This window comes from Antedon bifida, chromosome 6 (genome assembly GCF_963402885.1).
Source record: "Antedon bifida chromosome 6, ecAntBifi1.1, whole genome shotgun sequence".
NCBI lineage: Eukaryota > Metazoa > Echinodermata > Crinoidea > Comatulida > Antedonidae > Antedon > Antedon bifida.
This window is the reverse complement of record NC_136231.1, coordinates 21,293,607-21,316,583: the sequence shown is the minus strand read 5'-3', so window position 1 is coordinate 21,316,583 and position 22,977 is coordinate 21,293,607. Positions and strand designations below refer to the sequence as shown.

Here is a 22,977-nt window from a genome sequence, read left to right as displayed (position 1 = left end):
TTCCCTAATGTTCAACAGTAATTGCGTCAAACCGACTGGGGCCAAATTGTTTTGTGTATAGACCTAATATATATTTTTGACATAGGTTGAAAACAAATGACGGAAGTTCGTTATATATTATTTTCGCAAATACAGTACCTCTGAATTTATCAATTTTATTTTTTTTTTTATTTTAACCATATTTAATGAGGGTGATCCATCCAGCATTTGCTGATCATTTGGGACCCTCAGAAGAGATACAATATACAAAAAACAACAAGAACAGAAAAGTAAAAGAAAAAAATAAAATTGATTACATAAGACTAAAAATAATAAGAAAATTTGAAAAATAGAAAATAACTGAAATGTTAAATTAAGCAAAATATAAAATATATATATATAAATAAAAATTTAGATCTACTATTTTACAATTAAAATCTGGAAAAGGATTACATATTTTTAAGAAAAGTCATAAGTCTAGTTTTGAAAGAGGAAAAGGATAAGGAATTGCGGATAGATAGAGGAAGATCATTATAGAAATGAGGGGCCTTGTAACTGAAAGAGGGGCCTTGTAATTTTCTATCACATTGAATAATAAGCATTAAATATGTATGTAATATAATTAAACATGAGGCCATGATAGTCATTTCTATCAGACCAAAAATGTCAGAGGCTAGTTTGGACATTTTAAAATATTTGTTATTATATAATTCCGTGGATGGATGATGTTTTGGAGTGGACCCTTGCTGACTAAACGCAGTAGGCCCACAGGAATACCGACCCACAGTCTTTACAAAATCTCATAATTAAAGATATTTATAAGAATAATAAATTGCTACCGTAAGACCAAGGTATTTCTAAAATGACAAAACGAATCGCAACTTGACTGGATATTATACCGTAACACATTGAATTTGAATGTGTTTGATTTCAACATTAATGCGATTATCGATGACATATAGGCCTACATCAATACATCTACAGTAGGGTCTGCCTATACACCGACAATATGTAACTGTACGTATCCAGACCAATTAGGCCTACAGATAGTGATGAAGCTACACATTGAACAATGGAGAAAATAGCTGAATAGAATATGCGTACCTAAAGTATTGGAGTAGGCAATATGAGCCAATTCAGAATATAAAGAATTATATTATTAATTATTAATATCTACGAATTAGCCAAGGATTTTTTTTCAATTTTAAAGGGGATCTTCCCTTTCCTCTTTCACCTATGAATAAAGTCATGCTGTAGGACGTGTACCGAGTGATATTGAATGGTAAATAATACAGCATACCACAACAAGGCCTACAGCAAAATGCAATACAATACAATGCATCTTGGTGAAACCATGGAGGAAATATATATTTATATGTGTATTTCCTCCATGGTGAGACAGACGGAAGTAGTACGGTACCACTCTGGTGTGAAACTAAAAGCCGATGTTTTTTTTGCAGAATAAATGGGTAATCAATGTAGGCCCTTTAGTTTCAGTGTATTCACTTACCTTGAGCATTTATCACTGACAAGTTGGCGAAAGCTATCAATATAAATAATCCTAATTCGGTAAGCAGCATACTAAATCCTAAATTTGGTTAAACGGGACTACAAATAGGTAAATAGCATCACACAGATGTCATTGATGATCTTCTAAATAAAATATCTCCTAAGTTTGATGAATCCAGTTCCTGTGGTAGGCCTATAAAATCCTGAAACCAGTATTTTCGTTTGTATACTGTATATAGTCTGATACCGATTGACGCAACAAGTGTTGATATATTTTTTTAAATAACAGGTATAATGGCAATTGCGTCGCGTCGTTTAGTAACGTATAATACTGTACACGGTCATTTGAATGCAGTCTTTTGTTAAAGCATACAATAGCCTTTGTCAGGTACACCAATGCATGAACGTTCTCACTGTACAAACAAAACTTGCCACGGTTCATTCAATACGATGTCATTTTCATGCTATAGGCTATTAAGTCAATATATCATTACAATATAATACCTATTGAATTTACGTTTTATTTATATATTTGACAAGATGATAAAATATGCTGCCGCGGCAATGGTGTCGAACGTCCTACGGTGCTAACATTTATACCAAAGACTACATAATGACATAGCAGAATCATAATTCATTCATTCAGTACCGATGAAATTTACAGATACAAATACAGATTCATTTATTGTCCAATATAAATGGACATTACAGTGCTCATAAATTATTTTGCGCGTTCATCAAACGTTTTTAGGAGATATTTTATTTAGAAGATCATCATTGGTATGTTGACATACTCCGTAATGCTACAGATAGCAGCCTAGTTTTTCATATTATCTGAATAATTTATTACCAACCTCAATCTCAAACATTGTTGGTAAACTTTAATATTATATGCAATGTACCAGTATATAAACCAAAAGAATAGAATATCCTTTTATTGTTACAGTCTTTATATGGTCCAAAGTTGTGAATTGAAAACGACCCGAAACTTAAATATGTATTGTCCCCCAAAAACGTATCTTTAAAGATGTATTGTCCCCAAAAAACAAGAAAAATTAAGATTAATTAAATCATACTTTGAATAGGTTATTTTGTAGTTTTAATAAACTTAATCATTTCCGTATCCCATCTCATATAATTTAGTTTTTTTTTGGTAAATAATTTTTTTTTTTCAATTCAATTTTTGTTCAAAGAGGATAACTATTATGTGACATTAAAATGGCATATTAAAAAAAAAATAAAAAAATATAGAAGTTGTGTAAGCTGAAGTTGGACTTGGCATTTGATCTTGAGTCCCACGTTGCAGTGCAGTATATCATGGCAAAAGAATCTGCTTCTTTTTTCATTTCCTGTTCTGCGCAATAGTTGCTCTTATTTTCTGATTTACACAAAAATAAATGATAGAACGATTGTTCTTTTAATAACACATTTTTGGTCTAAATATCTATTCTCTGACGCGGGTGTTCTTAAAATTGAGGTCGCTAAACATAACATTTACGAGATCGAAGAAGGAAGCGGCCTAAGCCAAAAAAAGAAGATGTTATGGTGTGCTCTCCCTGCCTCAGCACTAAGGCTCTGCCACAGTACTGGGGTCGTTTCCACGACATCAGATGCATTGATGTTGCTGCCTCATGATGTGGTGGAAAGGGGGACGTAAAATTCTGTGAACCGCAATTAACTCTATTCCACCAGAGTGGGATTAGAACCCACGACATTCGTGTTGTTAACACGACTCTCAGTCTACTGAGCTAACCGGTCACCTTGTTTATAAAAGGGTTGATACAGCCTTCATTCATTTATGACCCATTTGTCAAAAAAATGGAAAATAAATATATTTTTTCTTTTAGGCCTATTTTGAAGAAAGATATTTAGAGTGTTAATTTAGGAAATAGGTACGGTAAGCTATCTTTGCGATTCCTACCAGAATAAAATAAGCATACTACTAGCTATACCTGATTGAATCAATTTGATTGAATACCCCAACATTCCTATATAAACAAATATAATATAAACAAACTTTCTAATTTCCCAGAACCTACCTTGTCGTACAGCCGCCGACAAACGTACTCACTAACCAAACAGTTCTTTTCATCTACATACACACTATAGGGTATACACACATACCGGCGCCAAAACTATTCAATGATAAATGCTTACGTTGACAGCCAAACTTACAGACTAGTCTTCTCCCAGACGTGCTTTGGGGTTTGAGCATGCCCATTGCCCAGTCCGAGTTTCCAAATACCCAATTTCTGAGCCGTAGTAAACAATAAGTAACTGTTTCCTAATAACTGCCTAAAGGAGCGGCGTTTTACTCATAATTGAAGTGACTAAATCCAAGTTCGATTTTTCAGTTAAGTCATTTTTTTTGCAGCTACAGTATAACTAAGGAAATATAACAATAAACCAATATGGTGTATACTTGTTATTTATTTCATAGTTTTAGTTTTTTCAGTGCAAAATTAATGTTCCAATTCAAAGTTCCATTACATAAAAAAATGTCTCGAAAAACAAATTACATTATCGAAAACAAAAAAAACTACTTCTATGAATCAATCAATTAAATCAAACACAATAATTTACAAATAAAAATAAAATCCCCTAAATGTGATGTAATTCTACATTATAAACAAACTGTACAACTAAAAATATTATTCTATATATTAACAGAATAACAAAATATGATTTTACTATTACTAAATATTGGATAATAATAAAATTGAACAATAATAATCATTATTAATAAAAAACTATATTTTGTGTCATTAAAATCAATAGAATTATAAACATGAGTGATAAATACATTAAAAAAAAAACACCCAATAATTTTCCCATAACCATTAAATGTATAACATTAATGGAAAATAGCCAAAAAACAAGAAGGTCCATGTTTCTAAACTACATATTATTTTAAGGCTTAGGTGCATTCAGTCCTAAACCTTGGTTCCCACTACCTACTAATCACAAGAAATGGATTATTCGAACTGTCGGTTGTCATTGGTCAACTCGCTTGCGTTGCGTAAATGTCCTTGCATTGCGTTGCTAGTGGGAACCAAGCTTAAATCACATTGTGGCAGGCAGAGCCAATGGTTGTGTGTACACTTGGGCTAAAAGAATTCCTTATACCTAAATGTTTTAAATTAATTTCATATTTACTTACTATTTAAGAAAAATATCCGACACAAATAAACAGTAGTCATATTCACAAATCACAATTAAGTAAGTTATTTCCATTGAAAACTAAATATTTAACTTAAGTCATTAATAAATATTTTATTTCCATTAAGTGGTTTTCACTTGAATGTTGCAGATCACAGGACCATAACCCAGCACATTGGGATTGGTATGCAGCAATATAACCACAAAACCAGGTTGAGTAAATTGTTGTATACACCGTAATAGTATAGGAAGAACCTAAAAACATTCTAATATATAAAATAACTTATTTAGCATATATCCTTTATTTTTAAATTGTTTAATAATAATAAATCAAAATTGTGAATTAAGTTATTCCATGAACACTATCTATAATAATTCATTAGCAATTACACATAGCCGCATTGTGAAGGTATTTTGAATTAAAAAAATGAAACCAAAAGAAAACAATGTATTCAAATAAATGAAGTGAAAATATGATGAAAAAATTCAGATATTAAGCAGAACTAAAAGTGTTATTATTTTAACTGTAAATCTGCAAAAATATTGGGAGGCCAGCAGACTTAACTAGAAATTTAGAAAGAAATTATATACAATGTCATATAAGTTGCTTATATACAGATTTCATATATCATAAATACTTGCTCCATATCCAGAAATAAAAATTACTTTGACGACGTTTAATCGATAGATAATAGCGTCCAATTGTTTTTCACTGGCACCACACAGCTATTGAGTAATAAGATTATTCTGCTCATGCTCAAATTTATTTGCATGCACAGAATGACTTTTTGACTACATAGGAATGTAGTCTAGTGAACACGAAATGGCGTTAATACCAAAGTACCAAGAAGGCTAACAATGTTATTTACAGGAAAATCCTTAGACACTAAAACATGATTACACCAATGTCACTGTCACGAAACATTTCTTGTTTGGAAGAATCTACAGTAATTGAAATCTATTCAATTTAACAGAAAACTGTCAATAATAATAAATTGATTCTGAGACATTTCATTTACAATGCATATTCATTAGAACAGATCAATGAAAAGATAACAAATTTTGAGTGTGTATAGGTAAGATTTCAATTTGGTTGATTAGAGAGATAGCGAGCTATGCTATGATTTTACAGTTAGTGAAAAGAATGATTTCAGACTTTCAATGAAAATCAATATTGATCAATGTTGTTTACAATATACAACGCAATTTGTTAGAGCTAGCTAAGAATCTGGTAGTGATCATTATATTATTTTCCATTACTGTACAATTTGCAAAACTAAAAAGAGGTCACAGGAGGGCATCATAGTTCATACCAATCAACTGGTTATTTCAGGATGTATTTTAAATTGGCCTCAAATCACCCTGGGTTTAAATGAGGTCAACTAAAAAACAGCGCCAACACGTATTCTAGTCATACTTCTGCCTAATGAACTGTGTTGTGGGTATTGATATCATTTCATAACAAACACTACTTGACTAAACCAGTTTTGTTTGTATTGAATTAAATAAGCTGCAACTACCAAAATCGGTTCCAATTTGTTACAATTTAATTTCAGTAGAAACAGGCCTCTTGACTGCATAAATAAAAAGTTCAGTCCTTCGTCAAATTTTCCTTTTCTTTAGTAGACCTTAGTGAATCTTTCTTGCGATTGAAGTATATATACAGATAGATATACTGTACTAAGCAAGATTTAAGATATATTTTTCTAATATGGGTAATATTCAACTTGTGAAAAGCGGGATAAACTTATCATCAATCAATTTTCACGGCCGCATAAATTTTGCGAATAAACCAATAAGCAGCGAAGAATCCTATAGTTCCTGTGACGATCCAAAATGTGAACACCATAATGAGCGTGTAGCCAAAGTACAGCAACGCAGGAACAAACTGTGTAATCTCAAGCTGTTAACAAACAAGAAACAAACAACAAATAGATGATATTATTTTATATTAAAAATCTTAATTATCTAATATATGAATAGATTATTTCCTGTTGATCAAAATTAGTGTATTGAGTATAGTGTACAAATTCAGTAAACTCTCGCAAAAAACTGTACATCTTAAGCTCTGTCTACACTATCAAACTTGATGTGACAAAAAAAATGTGATATGCCCATATATGGACATAATGATGTCAAATCACTACCATACTTGGGCACATCACACTTTTTTTGTCAAACTAGTTTGTCAAACTAATTTCAGTATTTGGTTTTCGAGAATTGACCACACACATCAGCTTCATTTGTTTCAGAAATCAGAATCGGGTAACATACATAAATACATTAAAAAAGTAATTACCTTTGTAATAAAATAGAATATTGCGTAGAGAAATACGTAGAATGCTGAGCCGCCTGACACGATAAATGATCGCCACCACCAATGATAGTCCTGAAAGGAATGATAAAAAGCATTGATACTCTTGTGTTATGTATGTACGCATATTATATCGTGGAGATAACAAGATAAATTGTCTTTATATACCCGATTGAGTAACCCAGAGGTCTGCAACCTTTAACCCTAAACAAAATTCCAGTTTTGGAGAGCTAACTATATAACAAATATCGATAATTGTATATTTTGGTTTTTAGTTTTGCTTACCTCACCACAAAGTTGAAAGTAGACCATAACTATAGCAATCTGACCACAAGAAACCATCAAAATAATAAAAACCAAAAACAGAAATCCAAACAAGTAGTAAAACTGATTCTCCCAAATAGCCTAGAAAAAACAAAAGAAAACAAATTATTAAAAGCAAAAACCTAAAGAAAAATTTCACAGATTAAACCAAAAGTAACATTCGTATAAAAGATTGTTGAAATACAACAAAATATTGTCGATGTTTACTTCCTCATTTCACTACAATAATCAATGTGTAGGAAAAAAGCTGGGCTAATCTTTGTTTTAATAATATTCATCCTCTGAGGAAATTCGGATTAGGCTGTCAGTTATAGTGCAGGGGCTGATATGGACCAGTACATCGAGGTAACTACCTTCCGATAGATGCACTGAGATCTTTGAATATACACAAGCGACACAGTACACTGTACATTATCAGATCTTCATATCATTTGACAACAATGTAAGTTAGGAGAATGGCATGGCATATGAGTTAATAAAATAGCTAACAAACAAAACAACAGAAGCAGACAATACAATTCTTACCGATAGGATAAAAAATAATTCAATAAAGACAGCACCAAATGGTAGGATACCAGCCATCAATGTACTACAAAAATAAATTACACATATAATAATATTATCACAGTAGTCTTTAAAAGTTATATATATTTACATATACAGTATCTTTATGTACATTCAATATTTGTTTACACACTACACAAGAACATTTAGCATTAACCAAATTATAACTAACCTTAGCAGTGGGTTAAGATACCAGACTTGTTCAGGTACTTGTCTTGGGATCTGGTTAGTTCTTACAGGATGCTCATATGGCTGTAACAAAATAAACAATATGAATACAAAAATATATCTTCAATTCAAGCAATTATGATAAGGCTCTCCACATACCCACGGTGGTCACACTGCAGCATCTGCCAGCACACTGGGAGATCCCCTAGCACACTGGGAGATGATCCTCGAGTTTGTTTAGAAGTGTTGTTCATATCATTAGAGGGATACAAGCAAAAAAGAACCCATGTCTCTTACATAGTTAGATTCCCTTACCATGTCATTATTGCTCTCATAAAACAGCCACATACAAAATCTTTGCACGCTAATGTTTACTTTTAGTATATTAATTTAAATTTAGTTATATTCCCCTCTAGGGCAATATAAGGTTTTAGATTCCAATTCGACCAATCATATTTTAGCATTTACATATTACATGTAATATCTTACCTGTTTCCTGAATCCAAAATAGTACCCAAGGTACACAAGTGGTAGTGATATACCAAACCACATGCATAACAAGGCGATCATGGTGGTGAAGGGTACAGCACCTGATGAATGTTTACCCCAGATAAAGAAGTTCAGTATGAATGCTATTCCAAATGATACACCAGGAAAAACTGTACCAGTCTGAAAGTGAAGAAAACATTTAAAGAACTTAAATATAAACACTGATATGCTAGGTTTGATTTAGTACTAGATGTACTGTTATTCTGTTGTCAGTGAATTGTAGTTTTCTCTTGTGGAAATCAAACATGAATTTAAATTCTTAATAGAACACTGACAGACATGCTAGGATGTATATAGATACAATGTTTTGTAATGTACTGTTCTCCGATTTGGAGGGGATTGTAGTTGTCTCTAGTCATGGAAATACTGGTCTACAATTTGTGTTGTGTGTGATAACATCAGTTTGAATGTAAAGCAAACATAAATTTAAATCCTTAATAAAACAGACAGACATGCTAGTATGTACTACATACAATGCCTTGTAATGTATTGTTGTCAGGGGATTATAATTTTTTTCTAGTCTTTCTACTCTGGTGATACATGGTCTCCACTGCCACAATCCCAATTTTTGTGCAAATACACAATAAACTGAAACTGAAAAAACAAAATTACGATAGAAAAAAAAGAATAGAATATCTTACCAAGAAAGCTGCACGCTTCCATGTTGTACCTTTAATAGTTTTATAAAGTCTTCCAGCAAAGTAACCAGCAAAGACACTACAATAAAAAGATATGAATATAAGTAAAGCAAGAGGAATTTGTTATTATTATAAATCTAAATTTATTGCAATCGTAAAAATAAAGTAGATAAAAACAATATTTACAATTCAGAGAAACTACATTATAATAAAAAAAAACAAAACTATTATTAATTAATTCATTTTTCTAAAAAACAGAATAGAACTATCAATGTATACATTTTAAATGCATGCACAAAGTTGTTTTTCTTGTTTAATATAAATTTATCATATTGTGTTTAAAGTATGAAACAAAATATTATTACCAATTTATTGCTGCTATATCTGAAATCATGCAACTGAAACTTACCCCATGAATACAAAAAGAAACAAGCTTGCAGTGAGCAAAGATCCACGGCTACTTGGTGACAGCATACCAAACATGGCAGTAACTAAAATAAATGAAAAAGGAACATTTGTATTGTTTTATAACCACATTAAGAGTATCTTTGCCTCATGATTGGTTGATTACATGTGTGCTAAGTATTAGTTGAATCCATGCTCACAATTAGATGACACATTTCAGGTTTTTTTTTCTAAATGCGGAGCTGGTGATTGTTGCACATTCGAAAACCAATTTACCTGTGTGCGACATCTATCGCATTTTTTTCCCCCAAAGATTTTAAGGCATGGCCTTCAACAGCCACAGTAGATGTACAAATAGTAAATGTTTTGTATTTTAAAAATCTGAGTTGAAAAGATACACTGGTCTATTTTAACTCCACCTCTCTAAATATCATATCCATGCCACTCATAAACGTCGTTTGTTGCATATCGATAACTCCTTATTAAAACTTAAATTAAATAAGAAAATAAATGTAATCACCTATTGTGATCAGTGCCATGAAAAAGACTTGCATGCCAGCCCCAACCATTGATGATAGAAGCTTCTTGTGCTTAGGAGGACGGAACACATCCCCATGGACTAATTTCCACCCAGTTTCCTCCATGGTATCTTCCTGTATAAATCAAATATTATGACAAACTTGTACTATGTTATTTATTATTCAGGCAAATAAGATACATTTACAAATGATAAAACAAGAAGGTAGGGACAAATCATAGTCACTAGTTGTCAAGAAAGTTGCCAAATGTCACTAAGTAGGTATGCACTTCCAACACCCATGATCAGTTATGAATTACAGGGGGCCTGTATACATATACATTTTTTTAAATGCTTTTCTTTATTCTAAAAAGTAATATTTTTATTATTATTATATTTAAATAAAAAAAAAATGATATGACTATATAAATAGGTATGTACTTCCAACACCCATGATCAGTTATGAATTACAGGGGGCCTGTATACATATACATTTTTTTAAATGCTTTTCTTTATTCTAAAAAGTAATATTTTTATTATTATTATATTTAAATAAAAAAAAAATGATATGACTATATAAATAGGTATGTACTTCCAACACCCATGATCAGTTATGAATTACAGGGGGCCTGTATACATATACATTTTTTTAAATGCTTTTCTTTATTCTAAAAAGTAATATTTTTATTATTATTATATTTAAATAAAAAAAAAATGATATGACTATATAAATAGGTATGTACTTCCAACACCCATGATCAGTTATGAATTACAGGGTGCCTGTATACATATACATTTTTAAAAATGTTTTTCTTTATTCTAAAAAGTAATATTTTTATTATTATTATATTTAAATTAAAAAAACAATTATATGACTGTATAATACTAGTCGTGATATTAAGCACATTAAAATAGAGCAAATATTCTAAAGACACCAAGTACAAAAATACATATCATAATTATAATATATGATCTAAAAGAATAAAAACATACAATAAAAAGAAATAAATTAGAATAAATTACAAAAATACACTTTGTAGCAGTTTTTCACAATCATGAATTGATAGACTGTATTTGATGATTAATCTTAAAGTGTGATAAGAGATGAAATAAAGCAAAGTAATGCTCACCATATCCTCATCTTTGTTGTAACGAGCAATGTCTCTTCTCAGTGTTCGGATAATTATCATTGTCAAAATTCCTAAAAGATGAAGAATTTAAAGTTTTTATGCGAGTATTTGAAAAATATATATCAAAAATAATAATAATAATAATAATAATGATGCAAGAAAACAATAACAATAACAAAAGACTAGCAAAGTTAGGTTTGCGGTACACCATTGTTTCCATAGGGAAATAAAGTACAGTATATGTCATAATACTGTACTCGATTTATTTATTCAGAATAATTTAAACATAATGGCAACTTAGAAAACTCAACAGTTCTTTTCAGAACTAATATATGTGGTGTACTGCAAACTTTATATCAACAATGGCAACTTACCTGCCAAAAAGAAGACTACAACAAGTGAGTTAATAATTGAGAACCAGTGAATCTGGACGTCACTCATGGCAAGGTATGTATCCCAACGTGAAGCCCACCTAACATCGCTTGGTTCCCAGTTCACTTCAAATGTGTAATAAATTTCTTGACTCTCTGTAAGCATAAAAGACAATAAAATAAAAAACAATAAAAAAAAAATACTTATTGGTCGGAAAGTATAATAAAGAAGTTATTTAAACACAAGAGAAAATGTTTTCCTTTATTAACATTTAAAAGTTCTTCTTTGTGACATTTTCCTAATTCTAAAGCTGTATCTACAACTATCAAACTTTACTTGACAAAAAAATGTGATGTGCCAATATATGGATACGATGACATAATATTACTACGATATATGGTAGTCAAACTAGTTTGACACTGCAGATAGAGTTTAAGATTTGAAGCATACCTCCAGCTACAACTTCTTGAAAGACAAGTGGTTTGGTCTTATCAACTGAGCAGGTCTTATCATCGACAATCTCTAGTCCATCAGCTTTATACTTTCGACTCTGAGCTACTGCTTCAAAACCAACCACCCTGTAATCATCTCTGTTAGAAAAAAAACACCAAATTATCTAACAAAAACTAAATAGAGTAAGCATAAAACAGCAACATAGTACAGTAGAATTGTCCACCTTATATGGATGTCTTTTGAATAGAGGTTGCTCGTGGTGTGCGGCCTCCCTAATAAAGATATCTCCAACATAAATATGGCTGTTCCAAAGGAGGTTCTATATTCTGTAGTCTCACATGAAACTGAGCATCTAATGTATTTCTGATCATACTTTTCCAGAAACCAATTAACTAAATTGATTTCCACAAAAATGTTAAAATAAGCTATACCCATCTAATGTTAGACCATGTTAATGCTGTTGATGTTATGCGTTTGAATAAATACAGGGTTCCTAACAAAATCTGAATATTCAAAACAATTAAATAATAATTGTGACTTACCCATACTCATCAACTTTATGGTACTTCATGTTAAGACGCAAATGATTGTTGATGTACATCTGAGAATTACAAATAAATTATATAAGAATAAATTGGTAAAGGGAAACACATAAAAAATAAATTAAAACCTTCATCAACCAAAGTAAAAGTTTTGGTTCCATTATATTCACCACAAGTAGAAAGAGGAACACTAATTGCTTACAAATAAAGTATAATTTAAGAGATCGCATGTGAGAGGTATGAGTTTGTACATACAATGCATGTAGCGTCATACACTATAAAAATTGGGTAAAACTTACCACAGGTTCCTTTTTGCCCTCTGCATTTTCCTTTAATAACGTGAAGCCAAGTTTGTATCCATGAACATAGCTGAATTTAATGCCTAACTCATCTTCTGGAATTCTTGTTGCAATTGGTAAATTATCAGATAACAAGTGTACATTGTAATCCTCCTTAATGCGCCGTGCTAGCAGCTTAGAATCTTTCTCATCTAATGTAATCTTACACAACACTGTACATGATTTATCTGTTGCCATCTCAACCTGTAAATAGCAAAGATACAAGTAATTACCAGAGACAGGGGGGAAATCAAGAAGATGGCGGCCGTAAATGTGTTCAAAAATAATAATCTAATATAATATAATACATTAAGACCACATAAATTACAACATATTCTTGTCAAAGCACAGTGAAGTTTTTTATAAATTAAATATATTGTTAATTGCAATGGAATTAATAATTTCTTGGTAATCTAGCATTTTTTGTATACGAGGATCATATAGAATGCGTTCGCGTTTATATATATCTGCATATTGTTATCACGCAGATAGGCTCAACACAGGTGTATAGCAGTGCGTACTGCGTAGGGCAGTTTACTATCTAGTCTAGCATAAAATCATTGGTAATTACAGAAAACAGAAATATATTTTGTAAAGCAATATCTATATAACTTTGATGACTGCATTAATGCAAATTATGTTGTGTATATCACATTATATTTACCTGATAAGGTGTATTTACAATTCTATCCCCTCTTAATACTTCCCCTAGATTCTCTGGTTTGTAGTGAAGGTCTATACCTTCAGGTTTACAGAATGGCAATGAAAAGTACTCATATGGAAGTTGAGTTTTGCTACTCGTCAATTTCACTCCCTGCAATCAAGAAACATAAAAATTAATTGTCACAGGCCTTACATTGTAACATTGAGATTTGGACTGCAACAAGAATATTCAATTAATAATTGACTGTGATAAAGTAATAATAAATACATAGAATAATGATAATGTATGATTATATAAATAAATTAATTTGTTAGTATCAGTAGTTCCGAGTTAAAATAATGATTGTAAGACATTTGATAAATAGGCAAACTGCCTTAAAATGTCTTGACATGTTTCGAGAAACTATTCTCATCATCAGAACAGAAAACAATGCCTAGACTACTTATATACCAATAGGACAGGTTGTATGTAAATGAGGAAGTAATTAGCATGATAAAACAACAAGGAATGTAGGCAACAAACAATCATATGGCAAGTGTGACGCCTAAGTTATAGATTTGTTTGTTCAAGGAAGGTTTACTCCACATGATGTGGAAGGCTTCCTTGACCTTAATTTAGTTCCATTGTTTAAAAGAATGCATAACCATTGATGCTTTATAGTTTTTTTCATATCATGCCGATGATATTTTTAGGCGGTTTTATATTTTGGCCTACTGTAATGTATTGTTTTACATGTTTCTACATTAATATTATATTGTAACCTGTTAAGAGTTGTTTTAAACAACATCTACTGTACCTAATGTATTGTAAGGAATTCATTAATGAAAAAGTTATAGTAATACACATATTTACCCTTATTTCAACATTTTCTCCTTTTCTAAATTCCACAGGTGCAACTCCAGGTACATAGAAGGCACTGAATTTATTAAATAAGCTAAACAGAAAAACTAACAAAAACAATCGCGACATTCTGAAAAATAAACAGATACAGTATTGAGTATATATTCTATGACACATAATAGGCACCATAAGCATATATGCATCAGGTCATAGGATTGTATACATCACTATTTGCAGTCATATTTAACGTACGTGCATGTTTTTAAAAAAATTAAATATCAGTAAAATTATAAAAATGATCACCTATAATTCGTCAAAGTAACAGATTAAATTCTAGTTATTTCTTAATATATAACGTTGCAACAAAGTCTAAAGATGTTCAATGTTATTGTTAGTTCATTATGATTATTTATTTAGTTTAATTTTAAGTTGGGCCTGACATGCAGCACAACAATTAACTTAACAATAAAACCATTGGCACCAAGTCTAAAATAACATTTTTCAAATACGATTTTTACAAAAAAAAAACAGACAAAAAATGCAATTTTTGGGTTACCTTTTTTTAAAGCTTCTTTCTAAAATTAAATACATGGCCTGACCGGGCTATCCAGGTTATGACACCTAGCTAGGCTAGTCTACCTGCCTAAGTTAAGCACTAGCTAGAACTATATAGTAGTAGCTAGGCCTAACATCTAGGCTAGGTCCTCCTCCATCCTAGCTAGGTCAGGCTATCCCTAGATAGAGGCCAGGCCTAGCTAGAGACTAGAGTAGTAGAGGCTAGGCTAGCTAGGCAGGCTAGGCCTAGCTATTTTACCAAGCTAGGGCTAGCCTCTAGTCGTATAATTCATAAAATTTATCTTTAAAGTAATTGACATAATGTTACTTACATTTCTATTCTGTATGCTTTATATTGTTGTTTTTAAAATCTACAGAAAACGACTCAAAACTGGTGACTTGTGTGGAAAAAGGAAGGAGGAGTTGGAGACATCAACGTGGAATTAGATATCTGACGTCACGTATGGCAGTTCCACTGTTAGTAATAGGGATATTTTACCAATTATTCTAATATTATACCATGTCGGACTGCAACTTTTTCGTGTTATAGGTATGGGTTATATAATTTACAAATTACAAGTATTTTAACTGTATTATTAAAGTCAATACATTATGTTTCCTTTGTATATAAATTAAAATGCCTTATAATTATTTTTTTAATAGAGCAAAACAAATTAATTAAATATTTTAAAATGTTTAAAACAAAATCAATAGCGAATTTTTTAGCTGGCCTATGCCGGCTTAGATTTGGTCCTTTCTCTGCTGCTGCATGTGTGGAACAGAAAAGTCGCTGGCTCACCGCTGTTCAAAATTGAATTTGTTTAAGTCGGTCAGCAACTAAAACCATGGTTAGTATGATAGAGTTGTAATACAATTCATGATGTTATTGTGTATGCATACATTTTGTAGGTATATTGAAATAATAGTACATTTATGATTCATTTTTGTTAGGCTAGCTAGCTAGGCCTAGGCCCAGTCATCACATACATGTGGAGCTAGCGGCAGAAGGTAGTGTGGCGTGTTTGTGAATTTTGTGGACGTACTGATCTGTGATGATACAATGATTGAGGGCGTATTGTTTGAGAAATGAATGTCATACTGCCACAATATGTGGCGTATGATGCTTCTAAAATCCCAGAATCTGATTCATTATTTAAAAAAAAATTGATTTCCTCATAAATAATTTTTTAATAGACAATTTTCATGCTACTACTACAGAAGCCATCTTGCAGAGATAACAAACAGTCGTGGCCACCTCAGCAGCTGAGCGTAAAAAAACCAAAAATAACAGGACAGGACACCATGTTAATTTAAAAATCATACTTTCTGAACGGAGGGTTGTATTTGTATGAGAAAAAAATTACTGTAAAATGTTCTTAAAAGATTGGCCTACATCATAACTGTATTATTGAAAAAAATTATAAAAATTTTTCACCGCTTAAAATCCATAAAAAAAGAAACATCACTGTGTATAAGCATACGTACCACAGAAAACAGCAGTGACAGCCTATGCTTATACACTGTGGTGTATAAGCATCAATGGATTTTAAGTTTTTTTTAAAATGTTATTAAATAACAAATTTAATGAAATGTTCTGAATATTTTCAGGCTCACTACAAAGACTCTGGAAAGGGACCTGCCGAGGATGTGACTGTGCACCGAATAAGAATAACATTAACAAGTCGCAATGTCAAAAATTTAGAAAAAGGTAGTGTACAGTACAGAAAGAAATTACTGCTTCGTATCTACGCGTAGCCTTTCGTAGCCTACGCGTAGGTAGATCGTAGGTCATTGTTCTCTCCTACGATGTATTGTTCGTAGCCTACGATGTATTGTTTGTAACCTACGATGTATTGTTTGTAGCCTACGATGTATTGTTCGTAGCCTACGATGTATTGTTCTCTCCTACGATGTATTGTTCGTAGCCTACGATGTATTGTTCGTAGCCTACGATGTATTGTTATGATAATTATCTAGGCGCGCCTACGTAGGGTGGTTCGTAGGGCTAGTAAACACCATTGTTATCGCCTTTAGAAGCATTGACAATGCAAACAAACAATGTATTGTTTGCTAATTAAAATCCTATCTAAAGATAGTAGACGTCAATTTTTGTAGCCGCCCTACGTATCGGTTATCCTAATTTGAACGGAAATCCGCCGACGAAACGACATCATCGGGCCGGTGGACCTCAGCTCACGTAGAGAGAGTCGAGGCTAGCCTGTTTCGGCGGCCCTTGGAATACCTACGAATTATAAAAACAACGACACCTAACCCAACAAAATATATGCAAAATAAATATATATTCCATATTAAGATTTAACATAGGCCTGGCTTAGGCCTTTTAAAATGATTACGACATGTGTAAAGAAAAAAGCCCGAACAGAATTTGGAGTGGAAAAAACATGTGAGCAGTTTCAGAGAGAGAGTATTATGTTTCATGTCATGTGACACAAAATCCAGGTACACGATCGTCAGACCGGCAGCCACCCTCTTGTACTAAGTTAAAAAAAAAACACGTGAAAGATTGCGGTAAAGCAGAGAGTATCGCGTTTCATGCCATGTGACCAAAAAAACTAGGTCTGTATTAATTACGGTCTTCTGTCGGCAGTCTTTTTGAGCGACCGATTGAACGTTCTGATACTATATTTAGAATGAATTGTTTACGATCTTTTTTTTCTCGGCATCGTTTCTGGATGGACTGGACGTTCGCTATATTAGTTGGCCTGTTCGTTATATTAGTTGGCCTGTTCGTTGCGGTTCACCTGTGTTGGATCGTGTCTCTACGTTTACATCGTGGGAAATTTATATTCGCCGTTGAGTAGGTAAACACGCACGAAGGAAAAGATTACGATTAAAAAATATTATTTATTTTTTAGTAATTTACAACTTGGTCCTCCGCCAGTTAAATTTAACACATTAATTTCACACCTTAATTACTTCACTAAGAACATCGCAGGGTTGTTTATATAGGTTACGAACTCCCTACGAAGTTCAGAACGTAGCTCATTGAAAGTTGTTTATTGAGGTTACGAAGCCAAACAATGGAACCTACGAAGCCAACAACGTAGCCTACGTTCTATCTACGAAGCTACTTCGTAGGTAAAGTTGCAGTACTTTCTTTCTGTACTGTATTAACAGCTCTCTTAAGCTCTGTCTACACTATCAAATTTATGTGACAAACAAATGTTATGTGCTCATATATGGACGCGATGACATCATATCACAATATTTGGCCACATCACACTTTTTAGTCAAACTGGTTTGATAGTGTAGACATAGCTTAGGGGCCGTCCAAAAACTAATTTTCCGCGAGTTCCGCGATTATATACCCTATTACTTACTCAACCATGAAAGTGAACGTCTCTTGCGGTAATGAGGCAAAATCATTCAAGCTTGATTTTCTCGCGGAACTCATGAATATTAATTAATATCGCGAGACTCGCGGAAGCCTTGCAATATCGCGGAACTCGCGGAAGTATTGCCGATACTGGAGAATATAGTGTTAACTCGTTTGTACGCTTTGCCGGCCAGGTATTACGGTAATTGATTTTTACGGAAGAACAAATTATATTTCAATATTGTTTACAATTAGGCCAAATAAAAAAACATACTTGTTAAGCGTCACCGCCCGCTCCTGATTATCCAGCCGCCTCTCTTTTTATTTTTATTTTTTTTTACCCATATACAACGGAAAGTTCAGCGGCCCGGCCCAGCTCCAGAGCAGGGCTCGAAATTCACGCTAGCAAACTAGCATTTTGCTAGTAGATTCTTCATAATTGCTAGTTGAAATTTCAAAACTAGCAAATATGTTTGCTGGGCTAGTGTAATTTTTGAAAAATACGTACTTTTTAGCTTAGCCACGCTAGCCGCCGATCGCTCTATGTCGACAACGGCAATTTGGTGAAAACAATTGTTTCATTTACACGCCGCCGATTTACGTCAAGAAAACGCGAATAGCACCGTGAATCATGTAATGTGGTAAACAGCAAGCTTTTCCACCCAACACATTAAATCACGTGCATTTAGTACGTCGCTGAGATTACATCATCAGTCACGTGATTACAGAATACGCGATTATCAATTTAGGGATTTAACGAAATAAATATTTTGCCTACACAGTGGTCGAAGCGCGTTTTTTATAGGTTCGTAAAAAGGAAACACCCCATACATAATGGACTCTACCAATTTTGTTTACGATAATCTCGAGATCGGCACACCACGAGGTCCTGTTGGGCGATGGGTTTTCTTATGCCTGGTTTACCTGTGGAATAATTACACACACTTTTCGCATCACAACTTTAAATACTGATTTACACAGCAATTGGCAAAGGATTCATCAAAGAAGAATGAATACGTTGAATAAAAATTCACTTAAGAAATGCCGTAAGCTGTTTTAAACTATAAATCAGCCCACTGTTTAGTATTATTGAGACCAACATCATGGTTCTCGCGATAGAATAGGGAATTTCCTGGATAGATGAGTCGAGCGAGAGACGGCGGACCATGGCCGATGAGTGAGGCGGGGGTAGCAGCTTGGACGGATTAGTTAGCCTAGGGCCTACAATTTCGCTCGGTGGCAATTAAATTTAATGTTTTAATTACGTCTGGATATAAACAATACAAAACTCAATTTTGTCATCGGCAATAATATTTCATACATAGTCAATTTTGTTCTGTTTCGCATTTTAAAAGTTTGACGTTTCGTCCTAAAAAAAAGTGGGCCAAAACGTCCATCGCGCAAAAAATATACCTCCATAAAAAGTTTTTAAAAAAATAAAAAAACCAAAAATATTTTTGTGAACTCTTGACAAAAGAAAAAACAAAACAGTTTGAAGGTATTAAAGCATAATCTTTTATTTTTACAGTAGTTACAATTATTTTAAGAACGATATAGTATATAAGTACAATGCATGGTATAAACTATCGTACACAATACACAGAATCCACTCTCAGTCGCAGCAACTTTGATCATAAAAATATATAATATTTTGTAATCGTATTCGTTTCCTTCGTGCGTGTTATACCTACTCAACGGCGAATATAAATTTCCCACGTTGTAAATGAACGTAGAGACACGATACAACACAATGAACTAGGCCAACTAATAAAAATAATATAGCGAACGTCCAGTCGATCCAGAAACGATCCCGACAAAAAAGATCGTAAACAATTCATTCTAAATATAGTATCAGAACGTTCAGTCGGTCGCTCAAAAGGACTGCCGACAGAAGACCGTAATTATACAGACCTAGTTTTTTTGGTCACATGGCATGAAACACGATACTCTCTGTTTACCGCAACCTCTCACATGTTTTTTTTTTCAACTCGGTACGAGGGGTGGCTAATTAAGATCGTGTACCTGGATTTTGTGTCACATGACATGAAACGTAATATAATACTCTTTTAGCTGCTCTAAACTGTTCCCACGATTCACATGTTTTTTTCCCTCCATCCAAATTCTAGTCGGGCATTTTCTTTACACATGTATTTAATAATTATTAAAAGGCCTATCTTAAATCTTAACATGGAATATATATTTATTTTGCATATTTTATTGTTGGTGTCCTAGCCTAGGTGTCGTTGTTTTTTATAATTCGCTAACAAAAGGTAGGATTAAATCATTTATAGTGTAGGCCGCCAAAACAATAATAATTATTATTATACTACTGTATGACGTGGGTACTACTAACTAGACTGGGCTAGCTGACATATCGGCTAGCTGGGCCTAGGAGGGATACTACTGTATACGAGATTATCGTCGTAAAAGGACCTAGTTGATTCATTAGTTCTGAATGTAATGTTTTTCCGTTTTAGCCTAGTCGTAGTTCCTGGTACATTGTAAACATTTAATTAGGCTCCCCGCGGAACTCGCGATATGTGGGCGGCAACATTTTGATTGTTTATATGAATATTCATCAATTGCGTTCCGCGAGCATTCCGAATGAATATTTTTGTATCGCACGTTCCGCGGAAATGAGGTTCAATGAACTATGAAGGTAAAATCGCGGAACTCGCGGAAAATTAGTTTTTGGACGGCCCCTTAACAACCAGAAGGTTGGCCACTAATTTACAGAAAAATTACTTCATTTATTAACCTAAACTATTTGCATTTTTAAACTAGACCTTGTTCTCAATATTTCTACAGTGAGAGAGATGACAAGTTTTACTATATTTTTTACTATAAAACTACACTTTTTTACATGACAATATAATAAATCACTTAAAGCGAGGATAATAGTAAACTAATATTTATAACCACATTTATTTTTTTAGTTTGTGCCGAGTTGAAACGTGGAGCACAAGATAAAAATCTGCAAGTGAAAGGACCAATCCGCATGCCAACCAAGATTCTTCGAATTACCACCCGTAAAACCCCATGTGGTGAAGGTTCCAAAACTTGGGATCGATTCCAAATGCGAATTCACAAGCGTCTAATTGATCTTCACAGCCCCTCGGAGATTGTTAAGCAGATTGTATCCTTTTATTCATAATGACTGTTCAAAAGTAAATTGCTTTGTTCTACAATCGTAAAATAGTTTATAATTATAATGGGTGCAAATGTGTATATTGTGTTGACTATCATTTGATAGTCCTTTAGGACACCCCTATAATAAGTGGGTATTTTATGAGTGCAATGGTATAAATAATTTCATGAGGTGAATTATGTTTAAAAGGAAATGTTGAAGCCACTAATAATGATTTAAGTAGTAGTTCCTCTCCAATTAATAAGGCACTCTCCAAGGCCTCTTTATCAGACTCCCTGGCAGCAGAGTAGTTAAGAGGACAACCGCAAATTAGATTATCTGGACATAAATATCTGTTTTTTTTGGCCATATTCTTTGTCTTTGTGCAGTATGTATGAAATTATATACCTTTTGCTAAAAGAAAGTGTATTCATTTTAGTGCTGTAACCCTTAACCTTATTTTATAGACATCAATCAGCATTGAACCAGGCGTTGAAGTTGAAGTAACCATTGCTGATGCATAAACAGTCTTTTAAAGTCTAAAATGTGTAGACCAGGCCAATAATAGATCTTTACCAGGTCTTAAAAAAGAGCACATGTGTGATAAAGCAAATAAAGATACTGTAACTTGAAACATTGTTTTTAGTGTTTTCTTAATTGAAGTGTAAAAGGTCTTTCACATCACTCCAGCAAATAAAGTCACATCGCTATGTTAATTTTTATGACACCCAATTATGCTCCTGCCAACCTTTTTCTTCTCGATATGCGCATAGTCGTGTAGTGAATTCAAAAAGTATCTAATGCTGTACGGTAGCGCCATCTGAGTGTTGAGCTGGAACAGGTGTGAAAGTGTGTAATTATTTGTCTACAATAAACAGATTAGGATCAGTTTGATTCACAGAACTGGAATTGTATTTAAGCAATTGGGCCTAATTTTGAATACTGTATGTGTCTCGCTTCTATCAACCAAACCAAATTCAATTTACAGTATTCATGAAACCCTAAATTTGTTATTTCAACAGGAAGAAAGTTCTCACTTGCAGGCCATGTTTGTAATTTATAAAGATTGGCTATACAAGGTAACCATGTTATTAAAAATAAAAGAATTATCTGGGAAGAGTATATTTCCTGGGAAGAATATCAACAATGAACTATTTCTGGCATATAACCAGATCACTGCAAATACTGTTGCATTGATATGCACTACAGCAAAAAATCATGCTCTGGTGCAGAAAGAGGATCCTTCGTACAGAATGAATTACTGCCAGTCCATTTCAACCTGTGTCATTATGAACAGATGAAAGAGCAGTGGCAGCTTCACATAATACAAGAGATGAAAGTATCTAGTTGATTGACCTTTGACATGGTTGTTAGTATATAAAGCACATTATAAATACAAATCTATTATTATACCCATGTGTGTAGACTACAAATAAAAAAGAATAGTATATTATGCTTGCCTCCCCAAATTCAGGTTCTGGCTCAAGAAATGT

The 22,977-nt window shown here is 32.9% G+C and overlaps 3 protein-coding genes across 3 annotated transcripts in view; 1 reads left to right on the top strand and 2 right to left on the bottom strand.

The window, feature by feature from the left end:
* LOC144844788 (uncharacterized) overlaps nucleotides 1–1,764 on the bottom strand; it is a 65,650-nt gene extending 63,886 nt beyond the window's left edge. The window contains exon 1 of the mRNA XM_078701850.1: nucleotides 1,490–1,764. Within this exon, the coding sequence (XP_078557976.1) occupies nucleotides 1,490–1,559 (70 nt within the window). The 5' untranslated portion in view covers nucleotides 1,560–1,764. The remainder of the gene's footprint in view (nucleotides 1–1,489) is intronic.
* A 2,136-nt stretch (nucleotides 1,765–3,900) lies between these two features.
* Nucleotides 3,901–15,547, bottom strand: LOC144845918 (transmembrane 9 superfamily member 4-like). Its single transcript, XM_078703431.1, has 17 exons — nucleotides 15,353–15,547; nucleotides 14,478–14,595; nucleotides 13,626–13,775; nucleotides 12,923–13,165; nucleotides 12,624–12,682; nucleotides 12,079–12,218; nucleotides 11,631–11,783; nucleotides 11,257–11,327; nucleotides 10,130–10,262; nucleotides 9,614–9,695; nucleotides 9,208–9,283; nucleotides 8,507–8,686; nucleotides 8,022–8,101; nucleotides 7,811–7,874; nucleotides 7,247–7,366; nucleotides 6,947–7,036; nucleotides 3,901–6,550 (listed from the first exon to the last, which is right to left on the bottom strand). Exons 2-17 carry the CDS (start codon nucleotides 14,592–14,594, stop codon nucleotides 6,401–6,403), a joined length of 1,908 nt encoding a protein of 635 aa, XP_078559557.1. The 5' UTR covers nucleotide 14,595; nucleotides 15,353–15,547; the 3' UTR covers nucleotides 3,901–6,400.
* A 193-nt stretch (nucleotides 15,548–15,740) lies between these two features.
* Nucleotides 15,741–22,118, top strand: LOC144845938 (small ribosomal subunit protein uS10). Its single transcript, XM_078703460.1, has 4 exons — nucleotides 15,741–15,868; nucleotides 16,629–16,728; nucleotides 21,294–21,493; nucleotides 21,952–22,118. Exons 1-4 carry the CDS (start codon nucleotides 15,866–15,868, stop codon nucleotides 22,006–22,008), a joined length of 360 nt encoding a protein of 119 aa, XP_078559586.1. The 5' UTR covers nucleotides 15,741–15,865; the 3' UTR covers nucleotides 22,009–22,118.
* Nucleotides 22,119–22,977: the final 859 nt, after the last annotated feature.

Excerpts from the sequence above, each read along its gene's own strand:
- LOC144845918 (XM_078703431.1), bottom strand. The coding sequence starts at position 14,594 with ATGTCGCGATTGTTTTTGTTAGTTTTTCTGTTTAGCTTATTTAATAAA. Across the intron at positions 9,696-10,129 it reads CATGGCACTGATCACAATAG|TTACTGCCATGTTTGGTATG; the intron begins GTGATTACATTT and ends CATTTATTTTAG. Across the intron at positions 9,284-9,613 it reads TTTCTTTTTGTATTCATGGG|TGTCTTTGCTGGTTACTTTG; the intron begins GTAAGTTTCAGT and ends TTTTTATTGTAG.
- LOC144845938 (XM_078703460.1), top strand. Across the intron at positions 16,729-21,293 it reads TGTCAAAAATTTAGAAAAAG|TTTGTGCCGAGTTGAAACGT; the intron begins GTAGTGTACAGT and ends TTATTTTTTTAG. Across the intron at positions 21,494-21,951 it reads CGGAGATTGTTAAGCAGATT|ACATCAATCAGCATTGAACC; the intron begins GTATCCTTTTAT and ends CTTATTTTATAG.